The following is an 18821-nucleotide window of genomic DNA, read 5'->3' as shown; positions in this document are numbered from 1 at the left end:
TGATTGGAATCCAAAATCTACTGCAAGTTGGATGAATCCTTTAAATTACGAAGAACAAATCATTGACAGAAAATGTGTCAGAATTTTTGGACTTATAAGCACAAGTGGTGATGCGAAGTCCAAAAGAAAATTCAAACTAGAGTAAATACTATGATATTTTAGCCAACAGAATTAGTCAATGGATGAATGGAAACCTTAAGTCAATGGCTAAATTCCTTGCAGTACATCGTAAGGAAAAGGATGCATGAAGCCATAGGGATTTTGTTTTCAAAAAGGAGAATCTTGGACGGTGCAACCTAACCAGTTCTTTTACAGGAAGAGTTTCCCTTTCAGTCATTGCTAATTCTTTTGGAATGAATGTTGCATGTAAGATCTGGTATCCCTGTCTCTTCTACTCTTCCCATTGTGGGCCGCGTAGAAGACCGACTACAAATGTGGACGTCGGGGATATGCAAGATCCGGGGGTGTTTCAGCACAGCAAGATATTGTCCTGGGAACAAGATTGCAAATGGAGGTGCTACATAAAGCTCCAAAAAGTCTCTCAACATGTCGCAGAGATTGAAATATATGCTCATCAAATGAAAAACCCGGACCTACTACTTAATGAGCAAAGTGATTTTATGCACAGGAGTTATGAGGTTTTTAAAGACATGTTTTAGGCTTACTCTTGAATGCAACAGCACACTCCAGTAACAACCAGCTTCAGTGGAACAGCCCTCACCCTACTGGCGGCAAGGTGAATTGGGTGCGACGGAAGAGAACTTGGCGTGGCGCTGTATACGTTCTAACGTAGGGAAGTCCTCTCCACCACCAATCAATACAAAGAAGACGATACACACATTTTTGAAAAGAATATACATATGTTTCAATAATATTTCCTAGTTTCTTAAAAAAATTTAATCAGTGTAAATTATTTCAGTTCATAGTCCACTCAAATAAGATTATTCATATGTTTTTTTTTAAATTGTCTTATTATTAAAAAGCATAGTCGCTATTAATACGTATGGTAAATAATAACATCTTAGTACATATGCACAATGCTTATAGATTGAGGGCACTTTTTACTTTTACCAAACAGGTTTCCCCAAACTGTGATATAAGGTTTTAACATTTAAAATTACTTTAGTTATGACAGCGAACCAATAGTTCTGTACTGACAGATTACACTGTAACTGCAATATATGGTATGTTGGCATTTAAACATTCCAAAATTTCTTTTTGTAAACTAAGATATGGAAGGCACTAGCAGTAGGGGGTATATAAAATGTGTTGGTGGACACAAAAAAAACCAGTGTTGCAATGCACAAATGGAGAGATTGACCTGAATTCCAAATGCACATGATCACTGATTTAGGACCATGAATGGAAGCATTTCTGAAACAGTTAAGTTTCTAAACCTTGTGGCACCATTGTTAAAGTACATCATGAATGGCTAAATGGCACTGTCCAGTACCAGAACCAAGTTAACTGTGGTGCTCCATGGGCCATAGATGACACAGGTGAACAATGACTGCAAAGATGTGTACAGCTGAATACATGCGCGATTGTTAAGCCCGGATGAACCAAGAGGCTACCAACAGTGTCTCCTTAATGCCCGTTCAGTGAACATTGCTGTGTATGAACCTCCATAGTAGATGCCATGTTCATGTACCCATTCCGACTACCGACTGCTGAGGCTGGAATCTACAAGCCAGGACCACAAGGAGAATTGAAATCACCTTCAGTGAGCATACTGGCACAGAAAGTAACTGTTTAACAGTGGAACATTATAGCTGAGATAATCATGTCAATACCATAAGTCGTAAGACAGATATTGAGATGAGCACTTTTTGTACATTTTCTATTCTCTGATCACTTGCCTAGTGGAGAAAAGGCACCTGGACCAGATGAAATACCTGTACAGTTTCACATGATTACGTGGGAGAACATGCTCCTATTCTAACCACTGCTTATGACAGGTTTCTGTACCCATGAAGGTTTCCAAATTACTAGAAAATGGTACTGATCAATCCTGTTTTCCACTTGGGTCATCTGACAAATGCATATAATTGTAGATATTTAACACAATTTTGCACTGTTGTTTAATGAATAAAACATGAGCTTACTGAGCATCAGCCCAGGTTTGAAACTATATTCAGGATTTGTTGGTAGATATATCTCAGTGTGACATTCTTGATGGAAGTCGAGATGATCTGGAGTACCCCAAGGGAGTGTTATAATAAGGTCTCTCTCTCTCCCTCTCTCTCTCTCTCTCTCTCTCTTTCCTTGTGCCTGTATCCTGCACTTCCACAGGTTATCAACTGGTTTGGCAAAGTTAATTGACAGGGTGGCCGGATGCCCTTCCTGTCACCATCCCAGTGGATGAGATGAAGAAGATGATGAAGAAGATGATGATGATGATGACCACACAGAATGCTGATGAGGACGAGTACAACATTACACCCAGTTCCTGAGTGGAGAAAATTCCCCAACCCAGTGTAATGTCCCCACAGCAAAAATACCCTCTACCACGCACCAATTAATCATTTTCAATCAAACCATCCACATTCATTCACTTTGGAAAAGTTATCTGATCTGATTTTCTCTTAATATATGCGACAGCAGCTCGTCGACACCAAAGTATTTTCCAGTGTGTTTATTCTTTGAAATTACAAAGATGCATATATGCATTCTCCATGGTTGTTAGGACAGCTTCTGGAGTATCTGTTGAGGGATTGACGTGTTTCTGAGAGAAACATATTCTGCTTTTCTTCTCGCTAAAGCGAGCCAATTAACATTTGTGCCGCTAGCGGTCTTTTTTGAAGAGAAAGAGATTGTAAAAGGAAAATAATTAAGGCGTGGAATCACCGGAGATCTGGACATGTAATGGAGATGGATTTAATACACGATTTCCTCCATAAATAAGGTTTGTGACTTTTTTGTTCTGGAGTGAATGAACGAATGAGTTTTTTCTGAATCATTTGTTGATCACGTTGGCACTGTAATTAGTGGGGAAGTTTCAGCAGTGTCGAAGAGAGCATGCAATCACTGAGTCTGTGTTAAATCAATTTTATATGTTATATTAAAAACTATACATAGATAAAGGAGAGAAAGAGAGAGAGCAAATGAAAAATAGAGATAATACTAATAATCCTCCCTTAGTCTAATTTTTCACCTGTCTTATCACGGATCAGCCAAGAACTGGGAGGGCCTTACTTTACTGTATAGACTTAGGTGTGAAGGTGAAGGGATCTTAAAGACAACAGATACACATCTATACAGACAAGACATTACACAAAAACAGCGGCTAGCTGCATTGATAATCTATTCTGAGATTAAAGAGACGGCAACTTATTATCCGAACTTTTAAAAATGTTAAACCAGCCGGGAATTGAACCCTGGCCCCTTGGCGTGGCATTCCATCGTGCTGACCACTCAGCTATCGGGACGAACAAGGTCTTGACTGTCACTTATCTACATTAACACACTGCCATCCAGCGACACCACAGTGGTGTCGTGTGCATGGTATCGCTCAGTGGTCAGCAACAGCATTTTAGTATCCTTCACATTCTGTTGGTATTTTGTTTAGGTGAAAGTGAGTTGCACACATCAACAAGTCTTTTGTTTTTATAAATACTTGTGCTTATTCATCATGGCAGACTAAAGAGATGATATGATTATTTACGATGAATGCGCGGATGCCTTGTCTGTTTTGGACAACTTGGCCGGTTGGGTAGAAGACACTGGATATCGAAGAAAATGAAGGTGAAGCAGAATCGTCGGAACATAGTGAAATATGTCCAAGAACAATTCAGCGAATGCTACGGTTGCTAACTGATTCGGATTAATCAGACGCAGAAGACAGTTGATCTCCAGGTCCAAACATATTTCCCAAAGAGCATTGAGGATATCGATGTATTATATATTGGGAACGATCTATTTGAATATGTTAGCAACAAAACCACCAAGTACTAAAGTCAAAAGTGCAGCAGAAGAAAACTGGATAAAAAAAAATACCAACTTTGTCGATGTTACAGAACCCAAACTTAGAAAATAGTTTTATCTCGCTATCCTTATGAGAACTGTAAAAAAAAGCAAGGATTGATGATTATTGGCCAACAAATCCATTGATAGACACATCAGTATTTCACAAAATGATGTCCCACAACCGATTCAGACAAATATTATCATTTTTACAGTTTTCTGACAACAGCAATAAACTGGATAATGCTGACCGGCTTTCCATAGTGCAATTCGTAACTGATCATTTTTCCAAAAACTTTAAATAAACAAATATTTGAAACAAACAAATTTTTTATTTATTTACATATGTATACTTCGAAATTTCAAGAAATAAGGGGAATAGGGTTAAGAACTAATGAAGAGATTAGTGACTTAACAATTTATAATCTCCTGATAATGTTAACAGCCGGCAACAAGCCAAGTAATCTGAATTAGGATTGCTGGCACCAAGCGAATCACTTTGTACGAGACATGCAGATGGTAAAGTGTTAATAATATGCTGGAAAACATCAGAAGCTCTACCAGGCTATCCATCAATAATGCCATTATATATGGGAAAGCCGCAATGCCTGCCACTGATTTATATTAATAACATAATGGAAAACATCAGAAGCTCTATTAGGGCTACCCATCAACAATGCTGTAATATACAGAAAATCTTCAGTGCCATACAACTGTCAAAAATTATAGGCAGACCTGCAGAGGACTGAAGAATGGTGCAGGGACTGGCAGTTGACCATAAATGTAAATAAAAGTAACAGAGAGCCATCACTATTTGATTACACCGTTAATACATTGGAGTAACAATCCAGAAAAAAACTTCAGTGGAATCACCACAAAAAATAAATACAAAAATCAGAGCCAGGCTGAGATTCACTGGAAGAACCTTAAGGAATGTAATTCATCAAGAGAGAAGTGATTTACCAACTAATTACCTGACTGATTACTGCTCATTAATCTGGAGTTGTTACCCAGTTTTATTAACATAAGAAATACAGAAGATCCAAAGAACAGTGGTGCATTCACTTCGTGATGGGATCATTTAGGGAGAGCTCTACGTAGATGCTCAATCTCCAGTGGCGGATGCTACAAGAGAAGTAATGTGCACTACAGAGAGGTTTCCTGTTGAAAGCCCGAGAGTGTACATTCCACGAAGACAGAGAACATATCAGTTCCCCCCACACACATCTCGTGAAATGGACATAAAGGTAAAATGTTATTGGAGCACATAAAGAGACTTTGCACTATACTCTTTCCCCAATTTTTATGATACAGTCCCAAAAGATCTGTCTCAAACAACCTCTAAAATTTTCTTGATACCTTTATCTGTTTGCAACACACAGAAGTTCAAAGTTACCATACTTCTAAACATAAAATCTCATATAAGGCGAAATCTAGATAATAAATAACTGCAGTAAATTGCTCAAATTTTAACAGTATACACTCTATGCATTTAACTGGAATAGCCATCTACCCATTTTCAAAAATCTTTATCTGTTACCAAGAAATACCCCAAAAACTTAGTAACAGATTCCAAGACAGCTATGCAAAGAAAATGGCTGTAATTTTTACAGTATAAGCCATATTCCTAAGATCTCAATCTCAAACAGCCTTCAAACTTAGCTTCATATCTTTATCCATTTCAAAGATACATAAGTTTTTAGTTATGTTACTTGTATACACAAAACACACATTTAAACTTTAGTGTGAAATGTAAAATTATTTTTGTATTATTTCAATTTCACATAAGGAAACTGTCAAAATTTTACTGACCAATACATTTCATATGAGTTACATTCCCTGTTGCAGCAGGAAAAAAAGGAACCAGTGGAATATTGCTCCCATCAGAGTATAAAAATGAAAATATGTTCCTGTTTTTTAAGAGACTGTACCTTCCTCAGTATTTTAAAAATTTTGGTGTGTGAACATATTCATACTTTTTTATGCTGAGAGAGAAAAAGACAGTGGCAGTGGCAAATAGATGGGAAAGTAGTAAATACTGGAAGGAAGAAGACATTGGTTGTGTTACAGAAAGAGTGACTGAAACAGTGGCAGTGTAAGACAAAGACAGTGACACAGGGTAGTGGAACAAGCTGACAGTGAGAGAACAGTGTTAGGAAAAGAGTGAAGAATATGGGGCCAGGGGGAAGGAATAGATAAAGAGATGGTGGAAATGGGCGAGAGCCTGTGGTAATGAGAGAGAGAGAGAGAGAGAGAGAGAGAGAGAGAGAGAGAGAGAGAGAGAGAGAGAGAGAAAATGGCAATGAGAAAGAAAGAGAGAGCAACAGTTCAAATGGCTCTGAGCACTATGGGACTTAAATTCTGAGGTCATCAGTCCCCTTGAACTTAGAACTACTTAAACCTAACTAACCTAAGGACATCACACACATCCATGCCCGAGGCAGGATTTGAACCTGCAACCGTAGCGGTCGTGCGGTTCCAGACTATAGGGCCTAGAAGCACTTGGCCACTCTGGCTGGTGAGAGTGACAGTAAGTAGAGACAGCAGCAGTAAGGAAGGACTGAGATATTAGCAGTAACAGAGAGCATGAGGCAGATAATGTCAGTGAGAACAGATTATTGTTGTAGTTGTAGTAGTAGCAGTAGTAGTAGTAGTAGTAGTACAGAAAAGAGGGGACTGTGGCTGTTACACAGGAGGCAATGACAGGGAGACACAAATAGATAATGAGGAGGAGGAGGAGGAGATTAGTGTTTAACGTCCTGTCGACAATGATGTCAGTAGAGATGGAGCGCAAGCTCGGGTTAGGGAAGGACGGGGAAGGAAATCGGCCGTGCCCTTTCAAAGGAACCATCCCAGCATTTGCCTGAAAGGATTTAGGGAAATCACGGAAAACCTAAATCAGGATGGCCGGAGACAGGATTGAACCGTCATCCTCCCGAATGTGAGTCCAGTGTGCTAACACAAATAGATAATGACAATGTTACGTACATTGAAGGTGGAGGGGGGTGGAGGAGACAGGAAAGGAATGAGAAGGAATTACTACTGCCAACTGCATTAGGACATTGCAGAATCTGTGGCGCTGAGCAAAAATGTGTGCCAGACCGAGATTCAAACCCAGGATCTCTTGCTTACTAAGCAGTTACGTTAATCAATGTGGCATCCACACAAAGTGTTTATCGCGATTGTGTAGACTATATCAGCACGCCTCTCGCCAGGCCTACATTCCCACCTAGCACCGCCTACCCACAGTTCTCACCCGTGTCCTCCATGCTCACTACTTTTGAGATTCCCACAGGTGGTCGAACATTGTTGTTCATCCCTGTTGCAAGTGGTGGATTCACTGTCCATCAAGATGAATAGAATTAATTATATGAACATGTGGTGTCTGTTCTTTCTGGCATGTCTACTGTGGTAATCTCAAAAAAGCACGCATAGAAGAAACGAACGGGAACTGCAGATAGGTGGCACTAGGTGGCAATGTGGGTCAGCTGAGAGGTGTAACAAGATAGTCTGTGCAATTGTGATAAACACTTGTCTCGATAGCACAGTGGTTAACGTAACTGCCCAGCAAGCAGGAGATTCCGGGTTCTGTTCTTTTGGACATGACCAAAAGAATAGACACCAAACTATCACCTAATGACAGTGAGTTGGGCAGAATGAGTGAGTGAGTGAGAAAGGATGGGTATGTGCAACTTATCACAATGGACTAGTGAGTGAGTGAGTTACAGTTAGGGAAGCTAGCAGGAGTTAGAGGTGTGTTGTATATTAAAAAGAGTGTGATTATTTTTGCGTGCCAAAGTTTTTGTGCCAATTTTTAAACGTTTTGAGAAAGGTAGAATGAGGAAGCTGGTGTTCTACTTTTCGCTCAGAGTCCTTTAAATGAACAGGAACATACTTGTACTTTTTGTGCTCCAATAGCAGCATTTTTTGCTGGTATATGTCTACAGCATAATAAAATCAATCCAAGTGTAATTCCACCAGCTCGTGAGAGCACATTGGAAGCAACACCAGCCTACAGAGAAACAGAGCTACCATTACAATCACAACTGCAGAGCAGCAGCCATGAGGATTTGGCTGCCCCATCCTCCCCTTCCCAGAGAGCCTTATTTGATCACCATCCTCTCACTACAAGCATTCATGCTTGAGCATGCTATGCCTGAACACAAGATGCTCAAATGAGTATGAAGGACGAATATTCTCCATTCTGTGAACCTCCCGATGATGTTTACGTAGCGGTATTGTGGTACCAACATTTGCTTTCATTTGCCACAGATCAAGAGCTGTCAAGCGCAAGTTATTCCAACATAGATGTTTCTGTACATGTGGATAAATCTCCTGTTAATGATGATGAAAATGGCATTCGAACCATGCAATTGAAGATGGTGGTACATGATGGTACCCAATAATGTATAAAATCTTTCACTATACATCCCTAAATAATTTTGATAGCCACCTGGGTAATTGTCCAGCAGCTCTTAATCAACAGAGAATGACTGTGACTATACCTGTCCTCCTCTGGAGCTGAGCTGAAGGCTCAAATCAGATCATTCATTGATTTTGTGATGATCTCAACTACATATATTATGTACTGTGTTATTCAGTGAAAAACAACAGGGTACTCCTGTAAAGGCCATGAGTGAACTATATTCAGGAAGCATTAGATAAATAGCAAATTACACATGGAATGCACTCATATCTTTTGGATTTTGAAAGCCCTTTTACAAAGCAAATAAGCAGTTAATTGGCAGACAATTACAGACCCAAGGTTATGTCAGCTGCTTTTTTCATTGAGGGGGATTTCATGTCCTGAAATGTTGGAAATAGTAAATGTAAAACTAAACTAAAGCTAGAGCTCTTATCCACCTGGAGATTATTTGGAACACTGCAATACTCTACTGGATGTGGTAAGCTGTTGCCTTCATCCCAAAGGTTATTTCAGACTGTAAGAAGAGTTGCAGGAAATACATACAGAACTAAAGACCTATCTAGCTGTTGTCAAAACCTTGTAGAATGATTTTGTGTAGTTATTTGATGGCTCTTTCTGAAACCAAACAGTTCCTCAGCAAGAATAAAAATATATACCACAACCACAGACTCAATGAAACTTTGTTTGCTCTGTTCACTATAGTGCTGACTCAATGCAGTCAACCGTTATGATGTAGTTATACTGGTGTGTGTGGTGTGGAAGAGGCAGTGGGCATACTGTGTAGTTCTGAAAATGGACTTGTTTGAAAGTTACCAAAGTTCTCAGTCTTCTCTATGTGCCTTTCAATGATTTAGTGCTTCTACTATTCAGCAAGTTGTTACCTTGCTCTTTAAATAAATATAAACAATACTATATACTACAACTGAATAGTTGACGTGGATGGGAACAAAGGAGCCACCATTATTATAGGTAATCAAAACAAATGCTCTCTTTCCTAATGAAGAAGTGACAAAAAGCCAGTGTCTATGGAAAGATCTTATGAAAATTAAAGTTGCCATAGCTGCATAGTTGTGTGTTCCCAACAATTACTCAGAGCACAATGGCAATAAAAATATATTAACAAATGTAACCCGCTTAATGGTAATAGGCTTTGAGAGGTTTGTTCCCATTGAGATCATGTTGTTTCATTTCTTACACACATTACAACTCTATTCTCTTTCCTTCTGCCCTTATTCCACACAAGTATACATCTGCACCACTGTTGAATAAAAACTGTTTTACAGACCCAAAATGTGTTTCATACACTGCTTTCAGTTCATTACAAACACTTCACTAAGGATCTAACAAAGTTAATAGTTCGAAATTAATCAATGTAACAACAACTGCTTCAAGTAAAACATTACCTGGGGCCCAATGATGAGTTGAACAAAGATTTTTGATTTTTATGGAGAGTCCCCTTAAGCACTGGATGCACAAAGGTCTGACACATTAAAGGAGGCATGCTTGGATGGCTGATATCATTAAGGCAACTGGTGATGACAGCAGAAAATCCTGTCTCGAGTCCTGGACACAGCACCAGTTTTCACGCACTGCTTTGTATAAATATCAACATGGTATCTCAGTATTCTTACTTGTGTTTTTATACAGATATATAAGGAATTTTATGAATATAAATCTATATGCTAAAACTATTTCACCAGCTCAAAGACAACACTTAAATCCATACAGTGTATTTTGCCCCTATTCCTCATTTTCCACTAAGAGCTTACTTTGTTATTGTGAGTGTCTTGTTTATATTTTCTGTACCAAAAATCTAGGTGCTAATGTGAGGAGACACACTCATTGAAACTTCCTGGCAGATTAAAACTGTGTGCTGGACCGAGACTCAAACTTGGGACCTCTTTGCCTTTCATGGGCAAGTGTGTGGACGGGGCATGATTCGGGCTTGGGTAGCTCAGATGGTAGAGTACTTGTCTGCGAAAGGCAAAGGTCCCAAATTCAAGTCTTGGTCCAGCACACAGCTTTAATCTGCCAGGAAGTTTCATATTAGCACACACTCCACTGCAGAGTGAAAATCTCATTCTAGACACAGACATTGGTTATCCATCCAATCACATTCACCACAACTCAGTCATACTGTAACAGAGCTCAATTCCACAGTCACATAAATTCTAGAATTACCTCTTGATTCGCCGTCTCCTCCCAATCTTCTTTTAAATTAACACTGGTTGGGTAGACTTGGATCTGTGGTAATAGTAAAATAAATGTAATGAGTATATTCAAGCAGTCATGACTTCCACATATTTGATAAAGCTGCAACTTATTTTAAGTCTAAATATGGTACTTTAGAATTAATCACTAATTCTGATCAGTGCACTTTCCTGAGATAGAAATTCACAGTGACAAAGTCCCTAAGGTGTATTTCAATGAACAAACAAAAATTTACATGAATGATTAATGACAACATACACAAAAATTTATAAAGGTCTTGCAGTCCAGCCTTCTATCCATACCAGTATTTTCAAACATACTTTTCAGTTTCATGATCTTTACATGCAAATAATAGTATTGCAGTCAAATCGAAGAATACAACCAGAATTTTAAATACTAAAATCAACATCACTCATATGAAATGGAAAGGCACAGTCATAACCTTAACCCTTGAACAAGTGTGCTGTATTTCATAACACAAGTGGGTGCGCTGTGTGCTGTGTACATAGGTAAAGAATAGCTGTCTTTATGTAACCAAGGTAAACATGTATGAGCAAAATATGGTTTAATCTTAGTTCAATTCAACAACAATGAAATATAGTTACATAATATGATCTAAAGCACTGTTTAATTGTACAATAAGGACAGAAACTTTCATTATATCACTCTCTTGCCCCAGACAGGTGTCACCACACAGTTATGACCCACTCAAATCATTAAATAGTGCAGCTGCATCACAGCCAATGGCTTATTCAATCATTAATATCTCTTGGACAAGTCTCACATTTACATATTGTGCTCCTAGCTCATAATGCGAGTCATTTTCTTGCACGGATTGTAATTTTTTCTTGCCTAGCCCCCTGCTTATTTTATATTACTGCGGCTCACTTGAACGTATGACAACAATTTATTACCATGTTAGCTGAAGCAATAACGAAAGAATAGGTATGGGCTCACAATTGTGAAACGGCAACAGAATGATGCAAAACAATTTCATTGTGGTTGATACACTTTATACACCACCCGCTCAAAGGTAAATACCAAATTCAACATTTTACATATTCCACAACTCTTACAAGGTAACTTTGGTTTTCTGTCAACCAGTCATATACCTTTGTTCGAAATATTTAAATGGTATGTATTAAGTAGGGAGAGAACCTTAATTAACTTCACTTTGTAGAATTTTCTTGTTGTTGCAGCCAGTACTTTGAGATGTCAATGTCTGTCTTATTTCTGGCAGCCCATTTGTGACTTGCTGCTTGTCTGTCAACACATTTTTTATTGTTGAACCAGACAAAACCTAGTATATGAGAGGGACAGTACTCCATACAACCCACTGACACATAAGTGGTGGTGGTAATTTTGGCTGTGGGGTGCTCAACAGCACGCTCATCAGTGCCCGATGGAAAGTCAGCATGTAATTTTTGTGTGGAGGAGGGAATGGAGATGAAGGCTATCCCCACATGCCGAGTAGTTTATAATATATTAAAGTCCGCCCCACCCCCTCCCCTCCCCAGTACTCTAGGGATGAGGCTCGACAGCTCATACAATTACAGAAGCTGTGTAACACTTGTGTCCGTATCAGTGAGGATGGAGGGCAAATCTTGAGCCAAACTGAGGGCTGTCCTAATGTCAGTATACAAGACGCACACAGCCAAATTTTATTGAGCGGAAAGTTGGACATCATAAATGTCACAGAGTGGTGGCTCCTCCTGCTGGAGCAGGAAACCAGGGCTATATCTTACGTGCTGTCTGGCGAGCAGCACTTTCTTCTATTGGCATGGTTGGCATGAAATCCACCATGCCTGTGTGGTCAATTTGAGTGACCGTAATTTATTTTCTGGCATCTCCAGTCATTCAGTTTCCCACTGATGCATAATTCATCTGTCAGATAATGATACAATGGCATGCACGGGATGTGCATCTTTGGCTGCTTTGCTGGCTGTCATTTCCCTGTACCCTGATGCATCCAAGTACCCAGCAAAATGTCACCTCCTTGCCACAGTGTTGGAGCCACTGTAAGAAGTCATGATGAGCTGAATCAACTGCTCTATGGAATACATTTGATGGACTGCCAGTAGAGCACTGAGTAAGTCAGAGCAAATGAGAACTCTTGGACACAATACCTGCAAATCTGCTCAGGTGCTGCCACAATGCGATCCAACTCCACATCATAATTTGCAAGTTGTTCCAGAAGATGTACTTTGTAAACTGTATCAGTGAAAACAGCTGAACAACCAAGATCACTCATCTGCTGGGATCCATTTGTATACATAATGATAAAACTGTGGGCTGTACTTAAAATTGAAGCAAACAGAATTGTAAAAATGTAAGCTGGAGTACTAGTTTTCTTCTACTGTGTCAAGCTTAAAATCACTTTGGGCCCCTTAAGACACCAAAGTGGCAGTTTGTTCCACCCCCTGCTGTTTGAGGTCTGATACATCCACATCTCTCAGACATTCAGTTGCATGCATCCCAAATGGCATGGTGACATGGAGCAAATCCTTTAACAACCTCTCAAAGTTGGGGTGGATGCTGGACCATATGCTGATGACTGGGACAACGCTATTATTTTCGGGGCCTGTTGAGCCAAAGTAGGTACTGCCAAATCCTGGGTAGTGGTTGACCAGCATCTGCACACAGACTTTGAAGTGGTCAGGTCCAATAGGCTCTAGATGATCTCCGAATGCCCTCATGGTGGATGCATTAAACATCTTGAGATAGGACATATGGGCTAATCCCCAAGCCATGCTGTTGTAATCTAACCATGATCTAACAAATGCAGGAGGCAGACTTGTCAACTACCCACACCTTTCCGCTAATGCATTTTAAAATATTCAATGACCTGAAGACCTCCAAAATCCAGTCTTTCAGGTGCACCAGCCACATTAGAAACAAACAGTAGACCCAAAAACCATGCAGTATCCTTAAAACGTAAAATATTGTTCCACATTGTGAGCTCTCATTGGCTAAAACTTCAACAAGCGTGTTTAAAAGTGACTGACATGTGTAGTCTTATTTGGTAACCCATTTTCTTAGCCCAAGCTCTCAGCCTCCTCCTGGTCAGCTGCAGTTGCCTTGCTGTCATTATAAGATCAGAGGAAGAGTACAAGATCGTGAAGTCACCCACAAACAAAAAGCTCCTGGCTGAAGGAGATGCCACTGACAGGGATTGCAAGTAATGTGACCCTGAGTACACTGCCTTGGGGACTTCATTCTCCTGAACATAGCAATAAGACAACAAATCTCCAATTCGATATTGAAAGCACCTGTCCTTGAAAATGGATTGGATAAGATGTGGCAGACATCCACGCAGTTCCCACTCACAAAGTCGGCAAAGGATGTTGTACCTTCAAGTGGTGATGTGTGCTTTGTGGTCAAAATACACACCAGCCAAGTAGTTTCAACATAGGAAGAATTGCATCGCCATCTCCAGTACAATTAAGTTCTCAAAGGCAGAACAGTAGCACCAGAAACTGTTCTAGGACCAGCACACGTGACCTCTGGATTCCTGTAATCTGATGAGATGGTGGTTAATCATGCATTCAAGAGTTTCACCCATACAACTGGTAAAGATCACACATCAATACATGTAACAGTCAGTATGATCCTTGTCTGGTTTCCGTAAAGGAAATGATATTGACTCCTAAGTTGGGGGACCTGTTTGTCAAAACAGATTAGATTGAAATGAGATTAGAGTTTGCGTTTGTGTTTGTCTTCAGGGCACAGAGGACAGAGCATGGCATAATGAATCTGATCTAGTCCTGGAGCAGTACCTCTGGCCACAGATGGAGTTGATTCCAATTCCCACATGGGGAATGAAAGCTTGTACACCTCTCCATTACATGACAAGTGGAGCCTCCTCATCACCACAGTCTTACCAAGCACTTGAAAAGCAGGAGTTTGTCTGGATGACACAGCGACTGCAAAAAAGTTCAGCTAAGCTCTGAGCCATCTCTTTTGGCGCATCCATCAAGACCCCATTTTTCAAAAAGGTTCATAAACTGCCCTTGCCTGAAAAGTGCCTTGTTGAGTCCTACACTTGAGCAGTGGACATGGACAAATTAATGGAAGTTGTGAATTCCTCCCAGGAGTTCACCTTCCATTCTGTTATCACTTGTCTCACTTGTGCTTTTGCAAATCTGAAGGCAGATAGGTTTTTGGTGATCGGTTGGTATCTGAATCTTGACAAAGCTGTGTACCTGGCTCTGACAGCCTTGTGACATTCGTCATACCAGTGAGGGACAGCTTGTTGTCTGATGTGATTGCTAGACAGGGGACTGGAATCTGCAGCAGCTTGTTGGATCTCACAGATTATGTGGTCCACAACCTCCTGTACACAATCCTGTTGTTTTGAGATGACCTGCTGACTGCAGCATGGCCTACCTGCCATTTGAATCATCCATCTTCGTGCTTCTCCTGTCGACTACCACACAAGTCGGCAGTCGAATAAACACCACAAAGTGCTCACTGAAAAACAATTCTCTGCCCACTTCCCACTAAACTGAGTCTGCAATACCTGGGAAGCAAAAAATAAAGGTCAAGGGCTGAATGTGACCCTGCAGATAAGGAAAAGTGTATCATCTGATCAGAGTTCAAAAGGCAGATACCCTCTAAATGGGCAAGATGTTCAATAATTCAACTCCTGAATGAGATTTTCACTCTGCAGCGGAGTGTGCGCTGATATGAAACTTCCTGGCAGATTAAAACTGTGTGCCAGACCGAGACTCGAACTTGGTACCTTTGCCTTTCGCGGGCAAGTGGTCTACTATCTGAGCTACCGAAGCACGACTCACGCCCGGTCCTCACAGCTTTACTTCTGCCAGTATCTCATCTCCTACCTTCCAAACTTTACAGAAGCTCTCCTGCTAACCTTGCAGAACTAGCACTCCTGAAAGAAAAGAAGTTTCATATCAGCTCACACTCCGCTGCAGAGTGAAAATCTCATTCTGGAAACATCCCCCAGGCTGTGGCTAAGCCATGTCTCCACAGTATCCTTTCTTTCAGGAGTGCTAGTTCTGCAAGGTTAGCAGGAGAGCTTCTGTAAAGTTTGGAAGGTAGGAGATGAGATACTGGCAGAAGTAAAGCTGTGAGGACCGGGCGTGAGTCGTGTTTCGGTAGCTCAGATGGTAGAGCACTTGCCCGCGAAAGGCAAAGGTCCCGAGTTTGAGTCTCGGTCGGGCACACAGTTTTAATCTGCCAGGAAGTTTCAATTCAACTCCTCTAAAAAGAGGAAGTCAAACCACATAGAACATTGCATGCGCTGAAATCACCCATGTGGGTGAATGGGTGGGGCTGTCCCTGGAAGAGGTCTGTCAGTGTACCTGCATCAAACAGATCATGAGGTGAAAGCTACAAGGCAAACACTATGATTTTAATCAATGAGAGAGATTCCACTGAAACTAGTTTTATGCCTGTCATAGGAAGGACAGAGGAGGGGTGTCATCTGACATGAATGAAAACAGCCACAACGCTCTTAGCCCTGTCTCCAGTATCATCACCCTTCCTGTACAGGTGGTAGCGCCTTAATATAGGTGTATCAGTAACTTCAAAATGATTTTTTTGTAAGCAAGTTCAGAATGATCTCCTGTGCCAAAAGCTGTAATTCAACATACATTTTAATTTAACACAAATGGCAGTAACTTTCTTCACTAAAAGAACTTGTTTTTTCTTGTGACAAAACTTAGTTGCAAAATATAGCTTTCCTTTTTAATAAAAGAAAACAGGTTTTTTAAGAAAAGACTTTACAGACGGTCCACTTGTTCAATGCAAACACTTTACACAAAATTATTTGAAAGAGGACTAAGAAGGCTGGTGGCTCCGAAGGGGTTCGAAATCGTTTGAATAGTTTAAAACACCAAAAACAAGCCAGAGTTTTAAATCGGAAAAAAGGTTTTTAAAGGTAGAATGCATACATCAATTACATTACTTCTCAAACTTACAGCCTTCCACAGTCATAGACCCACTTATTTGTCCTGGTCAGGAAGAAACACTTTAGGTTAGCCCAGCTGGTTTGGAAAAAAAGTTCCTTCTATAACATGCCAAACCTACTATTAGAACATGGCTCATTTTACACCAGCTGTGAAGGCAGTCAAGCTTTGCATGTGTAGTCAATAAGCTCAAAGTTATTAAAGCAAATTACAATGCTTTAAAGCATGTAAAACATTTCTTTGCAACTTTAACCATTAAAAGTAGGAGGCTTATTGAAATAATCTAGCACTCTGCAAAGCAGCAAAAATTACATCTTTAGAATTACACCAAAAATGGCATCGCATAATTTTAGCTCCTTGTGCACACAGTTGAGCAGAGGTTAACAGTATGCAATCTAGTGCAGCAAGAAAAACCTTTACCAGCATTTTGGTTGACCCACAATTAAGACTACACATGCTGCTATTCAATACAACATTCTTCAAACAAAATAGCACGCTTTACCAAAGTTGCACTTATAGAACCTGCCAAGCATTGGGATTTAAACAGATATTACTCCAGCAAAAGTTCCCCAACCCAAGCTCTATATAGTGCAAAGAATTTACACAGTTTTTGTAAGTTAGACTCAGTAAATTATGCAATAGACATAGGTAGTACTTGTCAGCACAATGGCACCTATGGGGTGAGGAACACCCACACACAAACGTGACAGCACACTTGAGGTACCACAGCTCAACACAAAAGTTGTAAAGGGACACCCAGCAGTTAACCATACAAGAATGATCCTGGATGGGAAAACAGCTTGCCAACCAGATTTAACACAGCTGCAGAGGGCAGTAGTAGAGGTCTTGTCATGGTGATAGGATGCAGACAGTTGTATTTAGGCCTCTGCATGGCTGCACTGTCCTCCAGATGCAGCCAAGGCCCAGTTCCCCTATTAATGTGACGTCGCGTCACGTCATTCATTCAAAAGCATTACTACAGTAATGGGAGCAAGCTCTGCTATTAGTGTGAAGTCTCACATCATATTGTTCACTCACAAGCATTACTACAGTAATGGGGCAAAACAAAACTCTGGGCTCATATGGCCCACCACCGACCACTGCACAACTAGTACTGCTACAACAACTGATGAGGTCACTGTCCTCTCTTGGTAACCAACGTAACTTCAACCGTGTCTTGCTGCTATGACAACTCCCTTCAAATCGTTCTCACGTGCCTAAATATGGGATCACAGCCAATCTTACTGCTGCAAAGTGCAGGAAAAAAACTATACACGAATCATTTCAGTGATAAGTGATGGCTCAACCTTCCCTTCTTAAAGCAAAAGTAGGGATGGGTGCCAGAATCTCCTTTGCCTAAGGCCCTATGGTCACTGTGTACCTGCTCCACCATCAACTGGTTCAGGTGCATGTGATTTCTTCACCCTGTCTTGGTACCACAGAAAAACTGTTACCACATTTTGCAGGACCTTATGTGCTGGTTAAGAGGTTTTCACCAGGTGCTGAGCACAGCTGGTGACCCAGCACATAAGGTCCTGCAAAATGTGGTAACAGTTTTTATGTGGTACCTTGACTGCCTTGACTTTGCGCCCAAAAGTTTCTTAAGAACACTTCACTGTCTATCTTAATGGATGCTGCCTCGCTATGCTTGTTATATCAGTCTTTCTCCTGATGATGTACCAGCTTGATGTTGTTCCTAGCTGCCTCCCACTTTATCTCTGTCGCATCTACTTACTCCAGCAACAAATCGTTCAATCACCATAAACTGGCCAATTGAGAGTTCAATGAGAAGAACATTAATTTGATGAGAGTGGTCTCATGAGTTTTGTAGTGGGTGGGGTTAAAGGCAAAGGATAGCCAATCGAGGTGCAAATCCCATTGTTTCTGTGACACTAAATGACAAGCGATGAGGGTGGACTTCAGGTCCTAGTTCATCCTTTCTGCGAAAGACGATTGCAGATAATCAGGTGGTGTAGCAGCCTGCATTAGCCTGCGATTGAAGCAGGACTGCCTATATTCTTTGGACTTAAATGCAGGCACATTATTGCTCACCACTCCTGCTGCCAACAAACTGAAATTCCATTATAAGAGGAAACGCCATGTACGATTCCCATTTTCAAGAAGGGGGATCGAAGTCACACTAGCTGATACAGTAGCATTAATGCGAACTGCACAGCAAGCTGCCTATCTGGCAAAATTCTGTATGACAAAATAAGGCCGAATGTTGGCCATCATACTGACCCATGATAATGTAAAAATCATATACTTTCGACTTTAACCCAAGACAAATC

General features: G+C 40.5%; 1 protein-coding gene across 1 annotated transcript in view; it reads right to left on the bottom strand.

The window, feature by feature from the left end:
* The window catches only part of LOC126426486 (zinc finger protein 492-like), an 86970-nt gene that overhangs the window by 62201 nt on the left and 5948 nt on the right, over positions 1 to 18821 (bottom strand). The window contains exon 3 of the mRNA XM_050088396.1: positions 10571 to 10633. Coding sequence (XP_049944353.1) covers positions 10571 to 10633 — 63 coding nt within the window. The remainder of the gene's footprint in view (positions 1 to 10570; positions 10634 to 18821) is intronic.

Source organism: Schistocerca serialis, chromosome 11 (genome assembly GCF_023864345.2).
Source record: "Schistocerca serialis cubense isolate TAMUIC-IGC-003099 chromosome 11, iqSchSeri2.2, whole genome shotgun sequence".
Lineage (NCBI taxonomy): Eukaryota > Metazoa > Arthropoda > Insecta > Orthoptera > Acrididae > Schistocerca > Schistocerca serialis.
The sequence above is the reverse complement of the archived record's forward strand: the minus strand, read 5'-3'. Positions and strand labels throughout refer to the sequence as shown.